We start from the raw sequence: 15,573 nt of genomic DNA, 5'->3' as shown, positions 1-15,573 counted from the left end.
ATTTATAAACAGACATGAAATAGGGACTTGACAACTGCTTCACATTGGTTTCAGTTTTGTGGTTTCAGCTGTTTTTAAAACCACTGTAAAACACGCTGTATTGCATAAATGTGGCACATAAACTGAATGTTGCTTATTGTCTAGGAATGTACACAGCTGTTGACCAGCTGAAAGGAACACAGACATGCTTTGTAGAGAATACAGATGCATACTTCTTCTGTTTGATGTCAATTGCACAAAGACGAAGAAATTATCTGAGGGTTAATAAAAGCTATGCAGAGGGACGGAGGGGTTGGGGAGGGATGTTGGGGCTTGTGTGTACTGAACAGGTGGCGGGTCGGTCGCATTTCCACTTGACTTTAAATGCTCAGCTTCTATTAAGTTGGTCCAGTGTGTAAGGAACAAACAGCCAACGCTGGTAATGGTTTCTGCCTGACTCGTTGACACATTCACCCACCTCCCCACACACACACAGATACACACTCCTTCCTCCTTCTCTGTCTCTCTCTCTCTTTCATTTCCCAGGATATCTTTTTTTTTTTCCTCCTGCTCTTTCTCCCACTCAATCACCCCTCCCCTCTTTTCACATCAAACACTGATGTTTCCTTCAAATTCCTTTTCCTCTCCATCTGCCAACTTTGACATCACAGGAAATTAGGCTCAGAATTGGCGGCACTGTTTTTGTCTCTCTCTCTTTTTTTTTTTTTTTTTTTTTAAACTTCATTCCACTTCCCAAACAGACACTTTTCTCACGTGGCCTGTCATCTCGGAGACGCCGGCCCCCTTCTTCTACTTACTCCTCAGCCTTTCTTCCTCCGCTGATATATTTGTTCTGTGTCCCATCACCCCACACGCACACAGCCTCTTACCCTGTTTCACACGCACGCTCCGTCTCTCAACCCGCTCTGACACGCTCCAACTGTCTCTCACAAGCATGCGCGCAGACGCGGCAAGTCGCTAACTACGCCTAATGCAAGTTCTGGGCTTATTTGCTGGGGGCTGGTAGGAGGGGACGTACTTTTTCTCTCCGTGTCAGAGACGTCGATAGCGAGACCGCGCTTGCCTCCTATGGCCGAATTAAGTAAAGGGGCACTTAATTAGAAAAGAATATGTCAGCGTGTGTGTGCGCATTGTATTATTTCATCAGCATAGAGGTAAACCGTCTGCAGAGGCATGTAGAAGACACACAGAGAGCGCCCGGCACTGAGGTCGAAGGCCCGAGCAGGCAAACAAGGTCCCCCAGAAAACAATGACTCAACCTGGATTGGAGGGTCAGCCTCAGCCTCCGGGTTACGCAAACTGTGAGTATGTTTACATGAACGCCAATAACCTTTCCGGTGTAAACAACAAGATTAAGATACTAGTTCAATCAAGGTGTTTATATGAAAACAACAGTCTTTGTCTTCGGCTTCTCGTATCTGCCACACGAGCTCCACGGGCATGTGTGTGTGTGTGTGTGCTGCCTCTGGAGCGCTGCATCTGTATATTTTAAGGTGCAAATAAACACGAATAAATTATAAAGTTGTTACAGCTGATAATAAAAAAAATTTAAAAAAAATGATGGGTCTTTTTCCCTCAAAGTTGAAAAAGGGAAATTTGTGGATGTGGATCAAATGGACTTAGTATTTAAAACCAATCAGATCTGAGTTTATTTTACTGTATGTGTACTTTATGTGAACCTGCTCTTTTTTTTTTAGGTGATATTTCGTTTGTATGAGGTAGTGCGCTCCCCAGTTCTGTTGTGTTTTGTTATTGTTTCTATTGGAATAATGAGTGGTCCGTAAAAGAAAACCCTGGAAGGGCAGTATGGACATAATCACTTACATTTTCTCAAGCCATCCTATCTTTATGTTTTGGTGTGTGTGATGAAAATTTACCTTTCCATATAAAAATGAAATATATATATGTGTGTGTGTGTGTATACTCACTTGCTGAAATAGTACATACACTAGTAAAAAAAAGGTTCATTCTAATGTAACAGTCCTGCACTAAATTACTCTCCATGACTGTTGTAATGTTCAGTTTCTGCAGGAACGCCATCATCAGAAACTTGGTAATTCACCTGGATGATCATAGTAGTTTGTGGCGCTGTTCAACTGAATTGAATTTAACAAACACTGGCATTTCTCAGTCTTTTAGCCTATCCCACTGACTGAAATGAGGTGGTCAAAACAATAGAAACATGTATCGGGGCCACACGGTGCATCTCAACGGGACTACGAAGCACAGCCTCCAACATCAACAGCTTTCTCGGTTATTTGAAACAAATGTTGAGCAGCGTAACCTTCGCGGAGCTAAGATTTAGTGCGGGGCTGGTGTATTATTAGAAGGATTGTTTTTCACAAGTGTGCCAAATGAACTGGCAAGTGAATGTATCTTAAGGTGGAAACAAACACAAACTATGATAAACTGAGCTGAGTTGATCTACGGGTGTATGGCAAGCATATAACATTCATCATAAAACACTGTGTGAAAGCGTCGCATCCATTCATATTACCACTAATAATAATACAATTATAAATGTATTTTCTCACGCTAGAGGTATCTGTCCGTGTACGTAATTCCTCACGGTTTTCTCATCTAATATCGCAGACGTTTTCCGACAATACTCTAATTGTACAATGGAGGCAATTTTGTAAAGAGGACAATGACATTATCCCTGTTATTCTGGAGAATAATTGGAGTGCTGCTCTAATCAGGTGTAATCCCGTCATTGTGAGAGCGTTGATTTTGACAGCATAGTCAAATATGTGCGAGTCATGTAAAGGACAGGGGTGAGCCCCTACACATATCCAACAGCTCCAGCAGAGGAAACGTGTATATTCCTACGTGGTCCTTATGTGAAACAAGTGAGGTTTGATTTTAGCAGGATTTAATCATCGTAGTGAAATGCAATGAAAGAAGACCTTGTGTTCCGCTGTTAAAACCCCCTAAACGCACACACACATACATACAGCCGCTCAATCACTGCAATAGATGTACACACATATCTTTGTTGACGTCACGTTGCCTGGCAACATCCCAGCATGCTTGGCTGTGACAAGCTGAGGTCTCAGCCCTGAAGTGCGGTGCATCATGGGGGATTGCGTGCGTGCGTGCGTGTGTGTGTGCGCCGCGTCTTACATCACCCACAATCCCCCTTGCCGAAGCGGCAGCTGCAGTCGGGATTGTTCTCCGCAGCAGATCCTGGGACAGTTTCGCAACATCTGGGGTTGAGAAAGAAGCGTGGGGTGGCTGATTTCTCCTCCTTCAGACACAGCTGCAATCCATTCTAACAGCCTACAGTGCATTTTTTTTTTATTTCCCCCCCCGTAATTAACAGTCAATTTAAGAATGGATAGGCTGTACATTTTGCATGTACACATCTGGAGCATTCATTTTTCATCCCTTCCCCGCTCCTCCCCGATCAGACCCCCTGACCGCTTTTTCTTTAGGTGAGGTTCATTACGCTCATCTGAGAGTGCGGAATTAAACCTCCTCCTCCAAACTCATTACTGTGAGCTAGATTTCGCCGGCTGCAGATAGGCAATGCGGTGGTGCTGCTTTTAAAGCCAGAGCCAGATAATTAGAAACTTTAGAAGCGCAGTTCCCATGGCTATAGCCAGAGTGAACAACTAATTCTATTTGAACTAATTACATTCCACGACGCTCTGCAGTGATTGCTACCCCGACCACAGCCTCCCCTATGTAACACGCCCGAGGATTTCATCACGAAACATCACGTGCGTGTGACGGGCCGTACGTCAATACGCGTCGGCGTTGCTCTCCGCGTACAGGCTGTCTGCGCCCACGCCCGCTCCCGAATGTGTGTATTTCGTTGTGCTTAAAAACCCCAGAGCAGGCTCAACGGTGCTCATTCTGGGAGCGTGTTGACATCATCAAAATGCGTCGGAGGAGGAGGTTTGGTCCCGCAGCAATGAAGTCTGAGACGGAGTCTACAGAGAAGAGCGCTGAGACACAATTAAAGACACAATCAAAGCTGCTGCCCCAGAGGTTAATGTGTCCATTTAGTAAATAATACAGGTTAAGTTTAATTTATAATCTGGGCTGGACTCCCCCTATAGTAAATACCGTACGGATTTGCTCAGCTGAATTAAGTACCGGCACAAAAGTTTTTGCACAGTGGTGCAGTGCATTTACACACATCTGTAGAATGAGCCCACAGGTCTAGACTACTTTCTCCTTAGTTATACAATTACACTATTTCACTATTAGCATATCCAAGCTATCGAACTGTATTTCGTTTCTGGCACACTTTGCAATAGCCGGGTTTACTTGGAGACTTTTTTCTCATTCCAACTGATTGTTTCTTGTTGCTATCGTTTTTTTACAGTTTTATTATTAAAGCAACAGCTTGATTCGGAAAGTTCACGGGGTCTTACATTAGCCGGTCTTCAAGATTTTCCAGCGATACCGAATTTTTTCCACACTTCGGTCGAACCTGGCTTCAATTAATTGTTAATGGACCTTTTAAAACCATTCAATAGTTCTTTCGGAGTTGTTATTATAAAGCTCTCTCAGCGCCACAGACCAGTCGAGGACACGTCACTCAAACGTCACTGTGGATTTACGTCAGGACAGAGCACGCTAAGACAGAACGCAGCCCGTCTTTGTTCCCGTTCACCGTTTACACGACTTTGGATCAGTTTGGGAAAAGGAACATTCTACCCCTCTGAAACCAAATGAAATTTAATTCAGTTTGGTGTTTATATGGGGCATTTTCATTCGGTTTGGGCTTTTAAACCGATTGTAATCGGTATATTTGGCTCCATGTGAACCCAGCTAGTGTCTCCGAAATCCACGGAAAAGATTTTTCAGCAGAGTCAAGACAAACTTAGAAAATATACATATAAGGAGGAGTTTTGGGAACACGACGGAGTCCGAAGTTTTCCCGCCAAGTATTTCAGTGGGGGAGTTTCGGCCTGGAGAATTTAACTGGCCAGTTAAATTGCTATGGCAGGCGTCACGCGATGATGGATGAAAGCGTAACAGACTGTTTTTGGAGTCTTACGTGTCACTTGGAGTTGACTTCATTTCTAGAGTGAAGCGAGACTTTGTGTGTAAAAGACATTGACGGTGAAATGGTCAGTTGGGTGCAGAGGTGACATCACAACATGGCGGAAACCAAATGGCCTATTACCAGGCTACACCAGACTAATACGTACACGGACCTACGTGGACGTTAGGCATTAATGTCTCCTCTATCTCCATGTCATCTTTAGAAAAATACACATTCTGACTGCGTGTGTGTTTGTGTGTGTGTGTGAGCATCTACTCTGCGACAGCATGCACGCACATTTGTGCGATATTTTTAGACAACACAGGAGGCCTGTCAGTCCAGACGCGCTTCCTCTCCTGCTCCCTCTCTCTTTGTGATCTCGCTTATGCGCCGAAAGCTCGCTCGGCCCTGCGAGAGGTGTTCGAGTCCAGACCAACAGACCAGGCTGACTAAATATAGCGCGCGGAGACAGCAGGGAACGCTGCACCCCCGCCCCTTCCTCCTTCCTCCCTCTCACCGTGGCGCACAGTACCGCTGTTTCCCCGCAAACTGCGCTGATGAAACTAAACTGTCATCCGCACGCACGCACGCACGCACGCAAGCAAGCAGACACACACAAGAAGTTCGCTCTATGCCAGAAATGTGGGACACAAATACCATCCGCACAAACACTTAAAGCGGATACAGATTGATACACGTGCGTGCTTTCTCTGTGCCGCACGCACACGCAAACAAACAAACACTCTTTCCGTCCAAATGGGATTTACTTAAGACTCAATAAAGCAGACAGAAGCACTATTGTCTCCAACACAGACCCATTGTGCCGCACGGAGAGACTGTGACGTGGGCCGACCGTGCTGCATCTATGTTTACTACACACAGGGCTTTACACACACACGCACAAAGAAGTACATAGCGATACATAATCAAGTGCACGAGCGCGCTTTTAAACAAGCACAAAGTCGTGCCGTGCTTCCACGCGTACCACGCGAACCGCAGAAACACATACGCACCCAGAGCATCAAACCCATCGCGCTCCACTGGGAGTCTAACGGGAACTGAGTGATGAAAAGGAGTGACACCACCACATGCCTGGGTGTGAGATGCGCTGCCTGGTATTTTAGGCTGCGTCTCAAATTGAACATGCCAAGCCTTCGGGGGAAAAATCGCTGGAGAACGTTCACGACGAGGAGGAGCGAGCGTCCCGCCGCAGCCGCGACGCCGGGAACGGCGCCGCCGAGCCATTCACAAAAAAAAAACACGCGTTTGTAGACGTACCTGTTGTTGAGGATACTGCATTCCGCCCATGCCCATCTGGCCCCTCCCCTGCATGCTCATCGGGTATCGGTGGGGGGGAGGCGACGCGTACGGCTGGCTGGGCGGGTAGGGTCCGGCCCCGGGCTGCTGCGGCGCGGAGTAGGGGTTGTTGGCCATGCCGTACAGCTGCGAGCGCTTCATGGCCATGAAGTCCATGGAGGACACCTGTGGAGGGGAAAGAGGGATTAATGACCCGTGGCTTTTTTTTTTTTTTTTGGCCAATGTTTCACATTCATTCATGAGAGCCCGTTCAAATGAATTCATCCACCGTCTGCCAAGTTGGAGCCCCCTAAGTGAAGCCCACTTAGTGCGCTCCAAACCACAGTCACCGCTGATTTATTTTACAATTGCGCGGCGAGCGGAAGCTTTAAATTAACGTCCGCAGATCATAAATGAACAACAAATGGCATTAAGTAAGCAAAGATGTTTATTGCGCGGCTATAGGGAGCTAAATCTGCTGGAATAGGGCCAGGAGAAAATGATTTAATTAAAATCTGAGGCCTGTATCTTCGTTTTAGCGTCTGAAAGGCTTTTAAAAGTGCTGTAAATGTTGTTTAAAGCGATGGGAAGCAATGGTAATAAAAAACCCTATGGCCTTATTCCCACAACCGCAGCCCAGCGGTGCCAATAATCACCGCGCAGCGCTCACTCCTTCTCACTGGCAGAAACGGCGACGGCTCTTCTCTTATGGAAATAGTTCCCGCTATGAATTAAAACAACGGGGTTAAAGAGCGTGGCACGGATCCAGACTTTGCATTAGAATCGCGACGAGCATGAAAAGTTTGAATTCAGGGCAGTCAAAACATCTGCTCTACAAAGAGAACGTCTTAGGAGCCGGTTTCTCGTATGAACACAGGGAATAAAAAAAAAAAAAAGAAAGAAAAAAAAATCAAAGGGAAGACAGAGAAGGTGTCAAGGACAATTTATTCCATTATAAGTATTTCAGAGGCATTTTAGGGGTTGTTTGGGGTCTCATTGAGCCATAGGAAAATTCTGGTACAGTGCGCCGGGCTAATGCTAATCCGTCACCCGTGGCGACGTGTTTGTCTGTCTGCCGGGCAGATAATGTGGAGTTCTTCTATCTCCCCTCTCTCCTCTCATGCTTTCCCCCCTCTCGTCTCCGCCGTGTAGGATCATGAGTGATTTATGACATTTTGTTCCTACTGTTTCTTACTCACACACACTCTCCTCTCTCATCTCCAACTAACCGCCCCCCCCCCCCTCCTCCATCCCTCCTCCACTCCTTCTTCCTCCTCCACCGCCAGCTCCCTCCCTCCCTCAGTTGCCTCCCTTCTCCCCAACTCAATATCACCTCGTCTAGTGCGGAGGAGAAATTGCCGCTGCCTCATATTGCCGGGCTAATATCAAGAAGACATGTCAGGGGATGGGAGCACTTTATTCAGCGGGTTACGTGCGGGCGGTTACTCCACGCGGCGCTCCAGCTTTAAAGTGGTTTTGTCTACTGAGGCATGCGCGCGGAGTAGTTTGGACTATTTCACAGAGTATGGAGAGGAGAGACGGAGATAAAGGAAGAGAGGGTTTTGGGTAGTGAGAGAGGCGGAGTGAGGAAGCTCTTGAGTGGCGAAAGTTATTTCACAGCATGGAGGTGACTGGGGGGGGGGGGACGTTATCCTGCAAAGGTCTGCATCGTCAAGAGTCTCATCTTGAGGAAGTGCAAGAAAAAGAATTTTTGGCATTTAATTGTGTGGTGGTGGTGGTGGTGGTGGTGGTGGGGGCTTAACACACTGTTGAAGGCCTGCTCATGAATTGTAGCGACTTATTACCTTTTTTTTTTTCTTTTTTTTACTTTGTCCTCCTTTACGTATGAAACCGCTAATAAGTGAATCACTCCCTCTGTTGCATAGTCATGGAGCGCCCCGGCAGTTCGGATCCAAAATGAAACGTTTAACCTGCCCTAAATTTAATCTGACAAAATGATCGCCAGCATTAAAATAAAGCACATTATTAAAATTTATGAGCTATTGTTAATAAAACTGGTTCAAAATGGCCATAATAGATGCTAGAAAGAATGCTAAGCTTGTCCCAGATTGCAAGGAATCGTGATTTTACACCGATCAGCCGTAACATTACGACCTAATACCGCGGACGTACTCCTTCTGCCGCTAAAATAGCAATGACCCGATGAGGCATGGACTCCGGTAGTTCTCTGAGGGTCTGCTGTCATATCTGACAAGAAGACGTTAGGAGAATGTGGAGGCCAAGTCAACACTACGACTCCTTGTTGTGGTTCTCAATCAATTCCTGAACTCTGTTTGGTTTGTGCCACGACGCATCATCATCCTAACGAATTAGCCCATGGGTGTACGTGGTCTCCAGCAATGTGCGGCTAGGTGCTATGTGTCAAAGTAACATCCACATGAATGGCAGGAACAATGGCCGCCCAGCCGATCATTGGCGAAAGCCTCGCTCTACCTCTGCAGGCATGTTTTTTTCCCATAGTGCAGCCTGGTGTCATATGTTCTCCAGGTGAGTGACACACCCGGCTAGTCATGTGATCGGAAAGACAACGATCAGACCAGTCCACCTTCCTCCACTGCTCTTTGGTCCAGGGTAAGCACTTAGGCACATAGGACAGGGATCAGCACACTGACTGGTCTACACAACCCCATAAAAAACAAACCGTGATGCCCTCTGTTTTATAACCTTTCAAACCTTTCTATCTGAATTTGCATAATGTTTTCAGCCATTTGAGCAATTTTCAGCCTTGGCTGCCCCATGACCTTGTTATCCGTCCACAGGTTTTCATTCCTTGGACTTTTTTTGATTTGAGGTACTGACCACCACAGACCAAGAACATCCAACAGGACCTTATGGACAGGAGTTCACGGCCCAGCTGCCTGGCCTTCAAAATCGCACAAATCCTGACAATTTTGTGAGTTTTTTTTTTTTTTTTTTTTTTAAATAAAATCCCCATGTTATGATGCTATCCTGCCGGGCAGATAATGTATAAAACAGTATACACATAAATCAGAGCATGTGTTTGGTATCAGTCCATCATTATATCAGCGTAATAATGTGGATATTGGATTTAGTGACTAAGCAGCCGGCGCAGTTCAAGTACTAGAATACTAAAAAAAAGCTGTTGAGACGTGGCATCCTATGGACAAAAGTGCATAAGTAGTATAAAATAAAGGTATCGGCGATTAAATTTAATTTCTAAACAGTTTCAATGGAAAATTGCTAGCTAGTGCTTATAACGTTAAGCTAGTTCACATTTCATCTGGGGGCGTTTCCTCCGGGTCTTGACCAGCTCTTTTGAAATAACTGTAAAAAATCAAGAGCACAAAAATATAAATATTTCCAATGCCTTATGAGACCATGGCAGAGTAGATTCTAAAAGGCCGATGACGGGAATCCATTCAGCCGTGTCTGTGCTTTTAAATTGTTACTGAAGTCGTCACTCTTGCGTTTTACATGCTAAACAGTTTGTGTTTCCATTTTAATGTTTATTTCCTGATTGTTGCCATTTGTGGACGTGAGCTGTTGCCGTTGTGACTCTTGATCTCAATGGGTCATTTGAACATTTAGTTCAAATACAGGTGAAAGTAAAAGATTAGACCCTAGCGGGCTGCCGTAGCATTAACATTGCACATATGGGGAACCATTGCCCTCCCTCTGTCAGGTGTCATGATGATGAGATAAACAGCGTTATTCACTTTACCTCAGCGCGGTCACAACATCGCGGCCATACCGCGCATCTGAACTCGCCTCTTATTTCTCAAATAGCTCAAAGCGACGAGCCTGAGCTAATTTACTTAATTCAGAATGCAGCTGAAATAGAGTTAGCTTGGAACTGCGCAACATACAGAGCTGCACATCAAAGCGCATATTTCTTTTAAGTAGTTCTGATGTGTTCAAATTGAGGCCGGTCATATGTTTCTAATGTAGACATAATGGTGCTCTCGCTAGGGCAGAAGGAAGCACATGACCAAATGTTTGTACACACACACAGCGAGCTATAAGCCACACACACAAATCCACTAAGCAATATTTGCAGCGAAAGGCCGACGCTCTTGAGTTGCTGAAAAATCCAGGGCACTGTGCCACTCGTGATATAGGACACACACACACACACGCACACGCACCACGCTCCCCCAACTCCATCCAGTTCACCAATCCATCTCAAGAGGTCCTCCGTTTGCCAAAAATGCTGAGCGCAACACAAGTAAATCCCCTCACACGGCTGCCAAGTGCACACACATGCTTGCAAAAACACATTAAACACTGCTCTTAGGAAGGTGCCGAACACAGAAAACAACCTCGAGAGTTTTGGGAAGTGGACACTCGATTAAAGACACACAAACCCGTGTGAGAGCATTCCTCTATCCCACTTTCTCCCGAACTTGTGGGGAACTCTTAAATAAAACAAACGCAATCATATTACGTCTGATAAATTGGTCCGTCTCCCGCACCAGGCATCATCCGCACCTGTCCACCGAGAGGGAGAAAAAAAAAAAAATGAGTGTCCTCAGCCTCCCCGAACGGAGCCTCAAATCTGCTCTCATGACAAGTTCCGCTAAATGAGATTTCAGCCCACTGCAGCCTTTTCCTAGAGATATGCCCACCATCTCCCTCACAACACCAGGCGCACAAAAAACGACAACAATTCCTGACAAATTGAAATGTTATTTTTTTTTTCCTCCCCTCAGAGAAATGACTGTACTTAGGAAAAAAAAGAAGAAAAAAAAAAGAAGAAAATTATGAATATGACACGAAGTGAATCGTGTTTGTGCCAGGAGGGACGGCAGATAAAAAACTGGAGGGAATACGCAGAAATTGTTTTTTATATTTCTTCAAATGTGTTTTTCACTTTTGTTCATCTGGGCACGCCGTTCAGTGGAGGAGGGGGAGGAGGCACGGGAGACAATAGTAATTCAACTGCTAAATTTAAAATTCAATTTATGAACTCCTCTCTCCAGCGTTCTGACTCTCGTGAGCTCCCCCCCCACCACCACCACCGCCACCCTTTTTTTTTTTTGGCAAAACAAAGCCATTAAAACAGAACATGGGTGAAATTACTGTGGGGTGAAACCTGCTAAATTGCTTTTCTGAGCTCAATCGACAGCATTTTTATGTCGCGAAAATGATTTTACTCCTTCTCGCTTTAATGTGCTAAGTTGTTAATCAGAAAGAGACAAAACGGCTCGACACAAGCGGCTCGGCTACGTGGATTATGGGACACACACTGGGATCAAACAAACATAAAACAATATTGGTAAATGGTTATTATTCCAATTCTATTTTGAAGGAAGGAATTGGGGGGGGGGGGTCTTCTGATATATGAGCCGTGGTGAATGAAAGCGCTGGAGCGGCGCTTTCACACACACACACACACACACACACACACACACACACGTCCAGGCCCCTGCGGCTGTGGCTACCCTTGTCCTTCACTCTAGATCACCAAATAATCACCTGTCTGCATCAGCTGTAAACTCTAGTTATTTACAATCCTCACAGACACGCAGGGAAAAAAAAAAAAAATATATCAGAGAAAAATATCAGAAAATGCCTTTTTTTTCAAGGTGTAGTACCAGAAGAGTGAGATCCCCGCTCCTGTGCTATAGATGCCTTCAGGGATAAACTGTTTCCGCTAAAATCCTTCTCCTGACCTGAATAGCATGGCGGCTTCCATAGAACCAACAGCGCAATAAAAGATGTTCCTTTATATGTTCTTTATGGGTTACAAGCTGCTTTATCGACAGCAACTTCAGAAATAGTTTGAACCTCGAGAGAGCAATTCAGTGAACTGTTATGATCCCTTATATCACCTGGTGGTTTAACGCTCGTTTGAACAGCTAATTTCTCCTGTGTAGTTTCTTTAGAGTCATTTCAGGCCCAGTGAGCTGGTGGCAGCAGCGGGTACCGGCCCTCTTAAAAGCTGAACGGTATTTTGTAGTGTACAAAAAAAAAAAAAGAAGAAGAAGAAGTGGATTCATATTTCCAGCTATTAAGTGTAAAAGACCTATTTGGCAATCACATGGCGCAAATTAGCGAGAACACCTCGTTGAAACGACGCATCAAACCTGATTGCCTATGAAAATTAGCCCCAAGATGCCTTTTTGGTATTGATTATCTTCTCTTTCTCTTGAAAGGACTTCTGCAGAATGCCAGCCTTAATTCCTGTGTAATGAAACCATTTTAGCCCGCGCGTATTCGCGAGCAGAAACAAATAAGGATAATTATTGTCAACGGATCCCCTTTATCCTCTGTGCCGCGGCTGCCTCTGGAGAATCAACATGCTGCAGCCAGAGCCGGCTGGTCTGCTGGGACAATCAGCCCCGTCTTTTATGTTATTTATTTGTAGCATGCGAGCAGAGCGCTCTCCGGTTCCTGTTACACTGTGGGGCCTGGCGACGCCTCGGCCTCCAGAACAAAGCTCCACATTTCAGGCTCGAAAACCCCCCCGTGCATCTGGGCCCACTGTTCCGCGCGGAGAGGAAAAAAAAAAAGGAAAAAAAGAATAAAAATAGAGAAAGAGAAAAGATGGGAGAGGAGAGGGGGAGGGAGAAAGAGGAGAAGAGAGACTGCAGCAGTGGGCGAGTACAGATCGAGTTCCATATTAATGTGTGCAAATTCCCCCGCTCCTGCTGACTAAGATTAGAAAAATTAATTTCATGGATGCAGAGACAATACTGATGTCATCAAGCAGAGAGGAGAGGAGCGGTGTGCTGTTAACTCCTCCCTGCCCGTCCTCCGCTCCTCCGCTCCTCCACTCCAGGAACACATCACTCTTTAGTATCGCTTCATCTCGCTGCACAGGACTCAAGAAACTTCACTAAATACTCACGACCATTAGCCCTGACAAGTCTTTTCTATCAGTTTATCTCACCCCCCCAAAAAAAAAAAAAAAAAAAAAAAAACAGGACTTTCCCATTCCCATGTGTCCGCCCTGTCACTAAAAGGACCGGATTCAGTGAATTATGCCTTGAAATACAATCTCATCCAGCATCTCAGCACGCACGCCTTGTTAGGAAAAAGTCTCATAACGGATGACAGTGTGAAGAGCAGCACCGGTCCGCAGGGAGCTGGGTAGAGCCAAATTGCGTTTCCTCGGCCCAATATGCTCGGATGGCACGGGCAGCGAGACACGGAGGCTGGCTAGCAATGAGAAGCATGAAATTATCTGAGAGGAGAGCTGGGACGCTGGGAGTGACAGCCAAAGAGGAGGCGGGAGGGGGGGGGGAACGTATAGATGCAGGCGGGGTGTATATTTCCCGACGATTCTGTGAGTTGGGAGAGAAAAGGCAGACAAAGAGGAGCGAGATAAGAGGCTGTTGTCGCGCGGCCGACCGGCCTGCTTTTGTGTTCGGTGCGACGCACATTATTGTCCCCGCTCCCGCGTCTCGTCCTCGGAGCCGGTGATCGGTTGTTGCCCTCTACGTTTGACACCAATATTTACACCACACACAAAACGCGGCGGGACGCGGCGCTCGCAAACACACCCCCTTCCAACCCTCCCCCCTCGTAAAAACGCGCACCGGGAAAAGTTGCCCGAACACTTGGTTCGTCACGGCCGCCACAAAGACGTCATTAAGGGAAGGGAGGAGGGGAGTGAGGAGGGGAGGGGAGGGGAGGAAGGAGAGGGAGGGAGGGAGGAGGCGGGGAGGCTGCTTCATCTGTCTCAAGTGAGATTGAGGTCGCGGGGTCGCCGGAGCCCTTTTCCTTCGTCGAGACTGGAAGCGCGCGGGAGGAAAAAAATAGAGGAAAAAACCTCAATGGCAAAACGAGATTCGGCTGACATGCCCCGCGACACGCCATTAGAGAACGAAAACAAATAAAATGCAATCGTCTGCAAACAGTCGCGGGGAAGCGTGTGCGGAAGAAGGCGCGCTGCAAATTTGCCAGCCGAATCCGCTGCCAGGATTATCCCAGACTGAATTCATTCACATTTCAAAACCGCATAAGAAGAGGAGAACGTAAACATGCACGGGCTCCAGAACCTAAAGCTGTTTCTCGGAGGCTTTTTCGAAGTCTACGCGGCGGCCAAGGCTCCTCGTTGTTTTGTCTTGTCTTCGCGCTGAATGTTTATACATATGTGGAGAAATACATGTGATTTGAAACGTTGCTTGAAATCTGTCTGAAAAAGTTTTTTTTTTTTTTTTTGACAGCGGATGCGTTGAAAAGCCTTTAGCTGAGACAGCGCGGCCGTGCAACTGCTTCTACTTCTTCAGTAAAGACTGGAGATGCCTTCTCTTTTTTTTCATACAATCCATTACTGGTGCAGAGAAGTAGGAGCTACTTCTGGTATCGCCGTCCTTCCCGGCGCGACCCCTGAGACGGCCAAAAAAGACCATTTCATACAAGGGCCACAGCAGAACCAGAGGAAAGCCCTTCCTCTCCGACTTCTCAAGCCTGCAGAACCCCACAGAGAGATGCCGCTGCACAACCAAATGAAAGAAATAAAAAAAGGGGGCAGGAGGGAGCGAAATAACAATAACTCTACCTGCCCCAAAGAAAGGGACCGGGCTATTAGAGTAAATACGCTGCCCTTTTCCTTCCTGCGTCTGCCGGTGCCGGAAACGTTGGTATTAAATATGCAAGCTAGATTCCCCCCTTGTTCAAGGAAATCACCACCTTCGCTAATGGAACGGTATTGGAGGGGAACTGCCTTTCTACGGCGCGGATAATTATGAACGAGGTCCCGTATCGCCAAGTGTGTTTATGAATTAGCAATGGTTATTCATGATATTGTGCTCAGAGTAGGGTGAAAATACATAAGTGAATACTAAGCGAGCGGACCAGCAGAAACGATGCTAAAGGGTCCTGAGGGGGCTCTCTCTGCCATCCATTAGTCTTCCCTGTAAGGCAAAGCTTAACGAGCTCCTCGGGCAGGGAGGCCGGCCATAGAAGGAGAGGGTAAATTATGAACATGAGGAGGACCACGGTAAGTCCCCCTCGATTTTGTTTGTTTGGCACAGGTGTAGTTGTCCTCTAAAAAAAAAAGTCTTTCATCGAGAAATTAATAAATTCTACTGTATCTACAAAAAAAAAAAAAAGAAGAAGAAAGCTGTCAAACTAGGTCACCCCTGTGGTTCAGTTAAAGAGCCCCCACCCCCAAAAAACAAGGAATTACATTGAGGCTGCTTGTTTTGGAGCACTGCCCAGTCCCCCTGGGTGGAAACATCCATGTTTTTCCTGCGGGTGATCAATCACTTAAAAAAACAAAAACACAAATAACGAACACATATCCTGACCTTCCTTCCTCGGGCAGACATTAGATACTCATTAAAAGT

At 46.2% G+C, this 15,573-nt stretch overlaps 1 protein-coding gene across 7 annotated transcripts in view; it reads right to left on the bottom strand.

Annotated features, from left to right (window-relative positions):
• LOC125023248 (AT-rich interactive domain-containing protein 1B-like) overlaps positions 1-15,573 on the bottom strand; it is a 207,662-nt gene that overhangs the window by 146,626 nt on the left and 45,463 nt on the right. For all 7 annotated transcript variants that reach the window (XM_047610395.1, XM_047610391.1, XM_047610390.1 and 4 more), the window contains one exon: positions 6,278-6,481. In XM_047610395.1, the coding sequence (XP_047466351.1) occupies positions 6,278-6,481 (204 nt within the window). The remainder of the gene's footprint in view (positions 1-6,277; positions 6,482-15,573) is intronic.

Source organism: Mugil cephalus, chromosome 17 (genome assembly GCF_022458985.1).
Source record: "Mugil cephalus isolate CIBA_MC_2020 chromosome 17, CIBA_Mcephalus_1.1, whole genome shotgun sequence".
NCBI lineage: Eukaryota > Metazoa > Chordata > Actinopteri > Mugiliformes > Mugilidae > Mugil > Mugil cephalus.
This window is presented reverse-complemented; position numbering and strand designations above follow the sequence as displayed.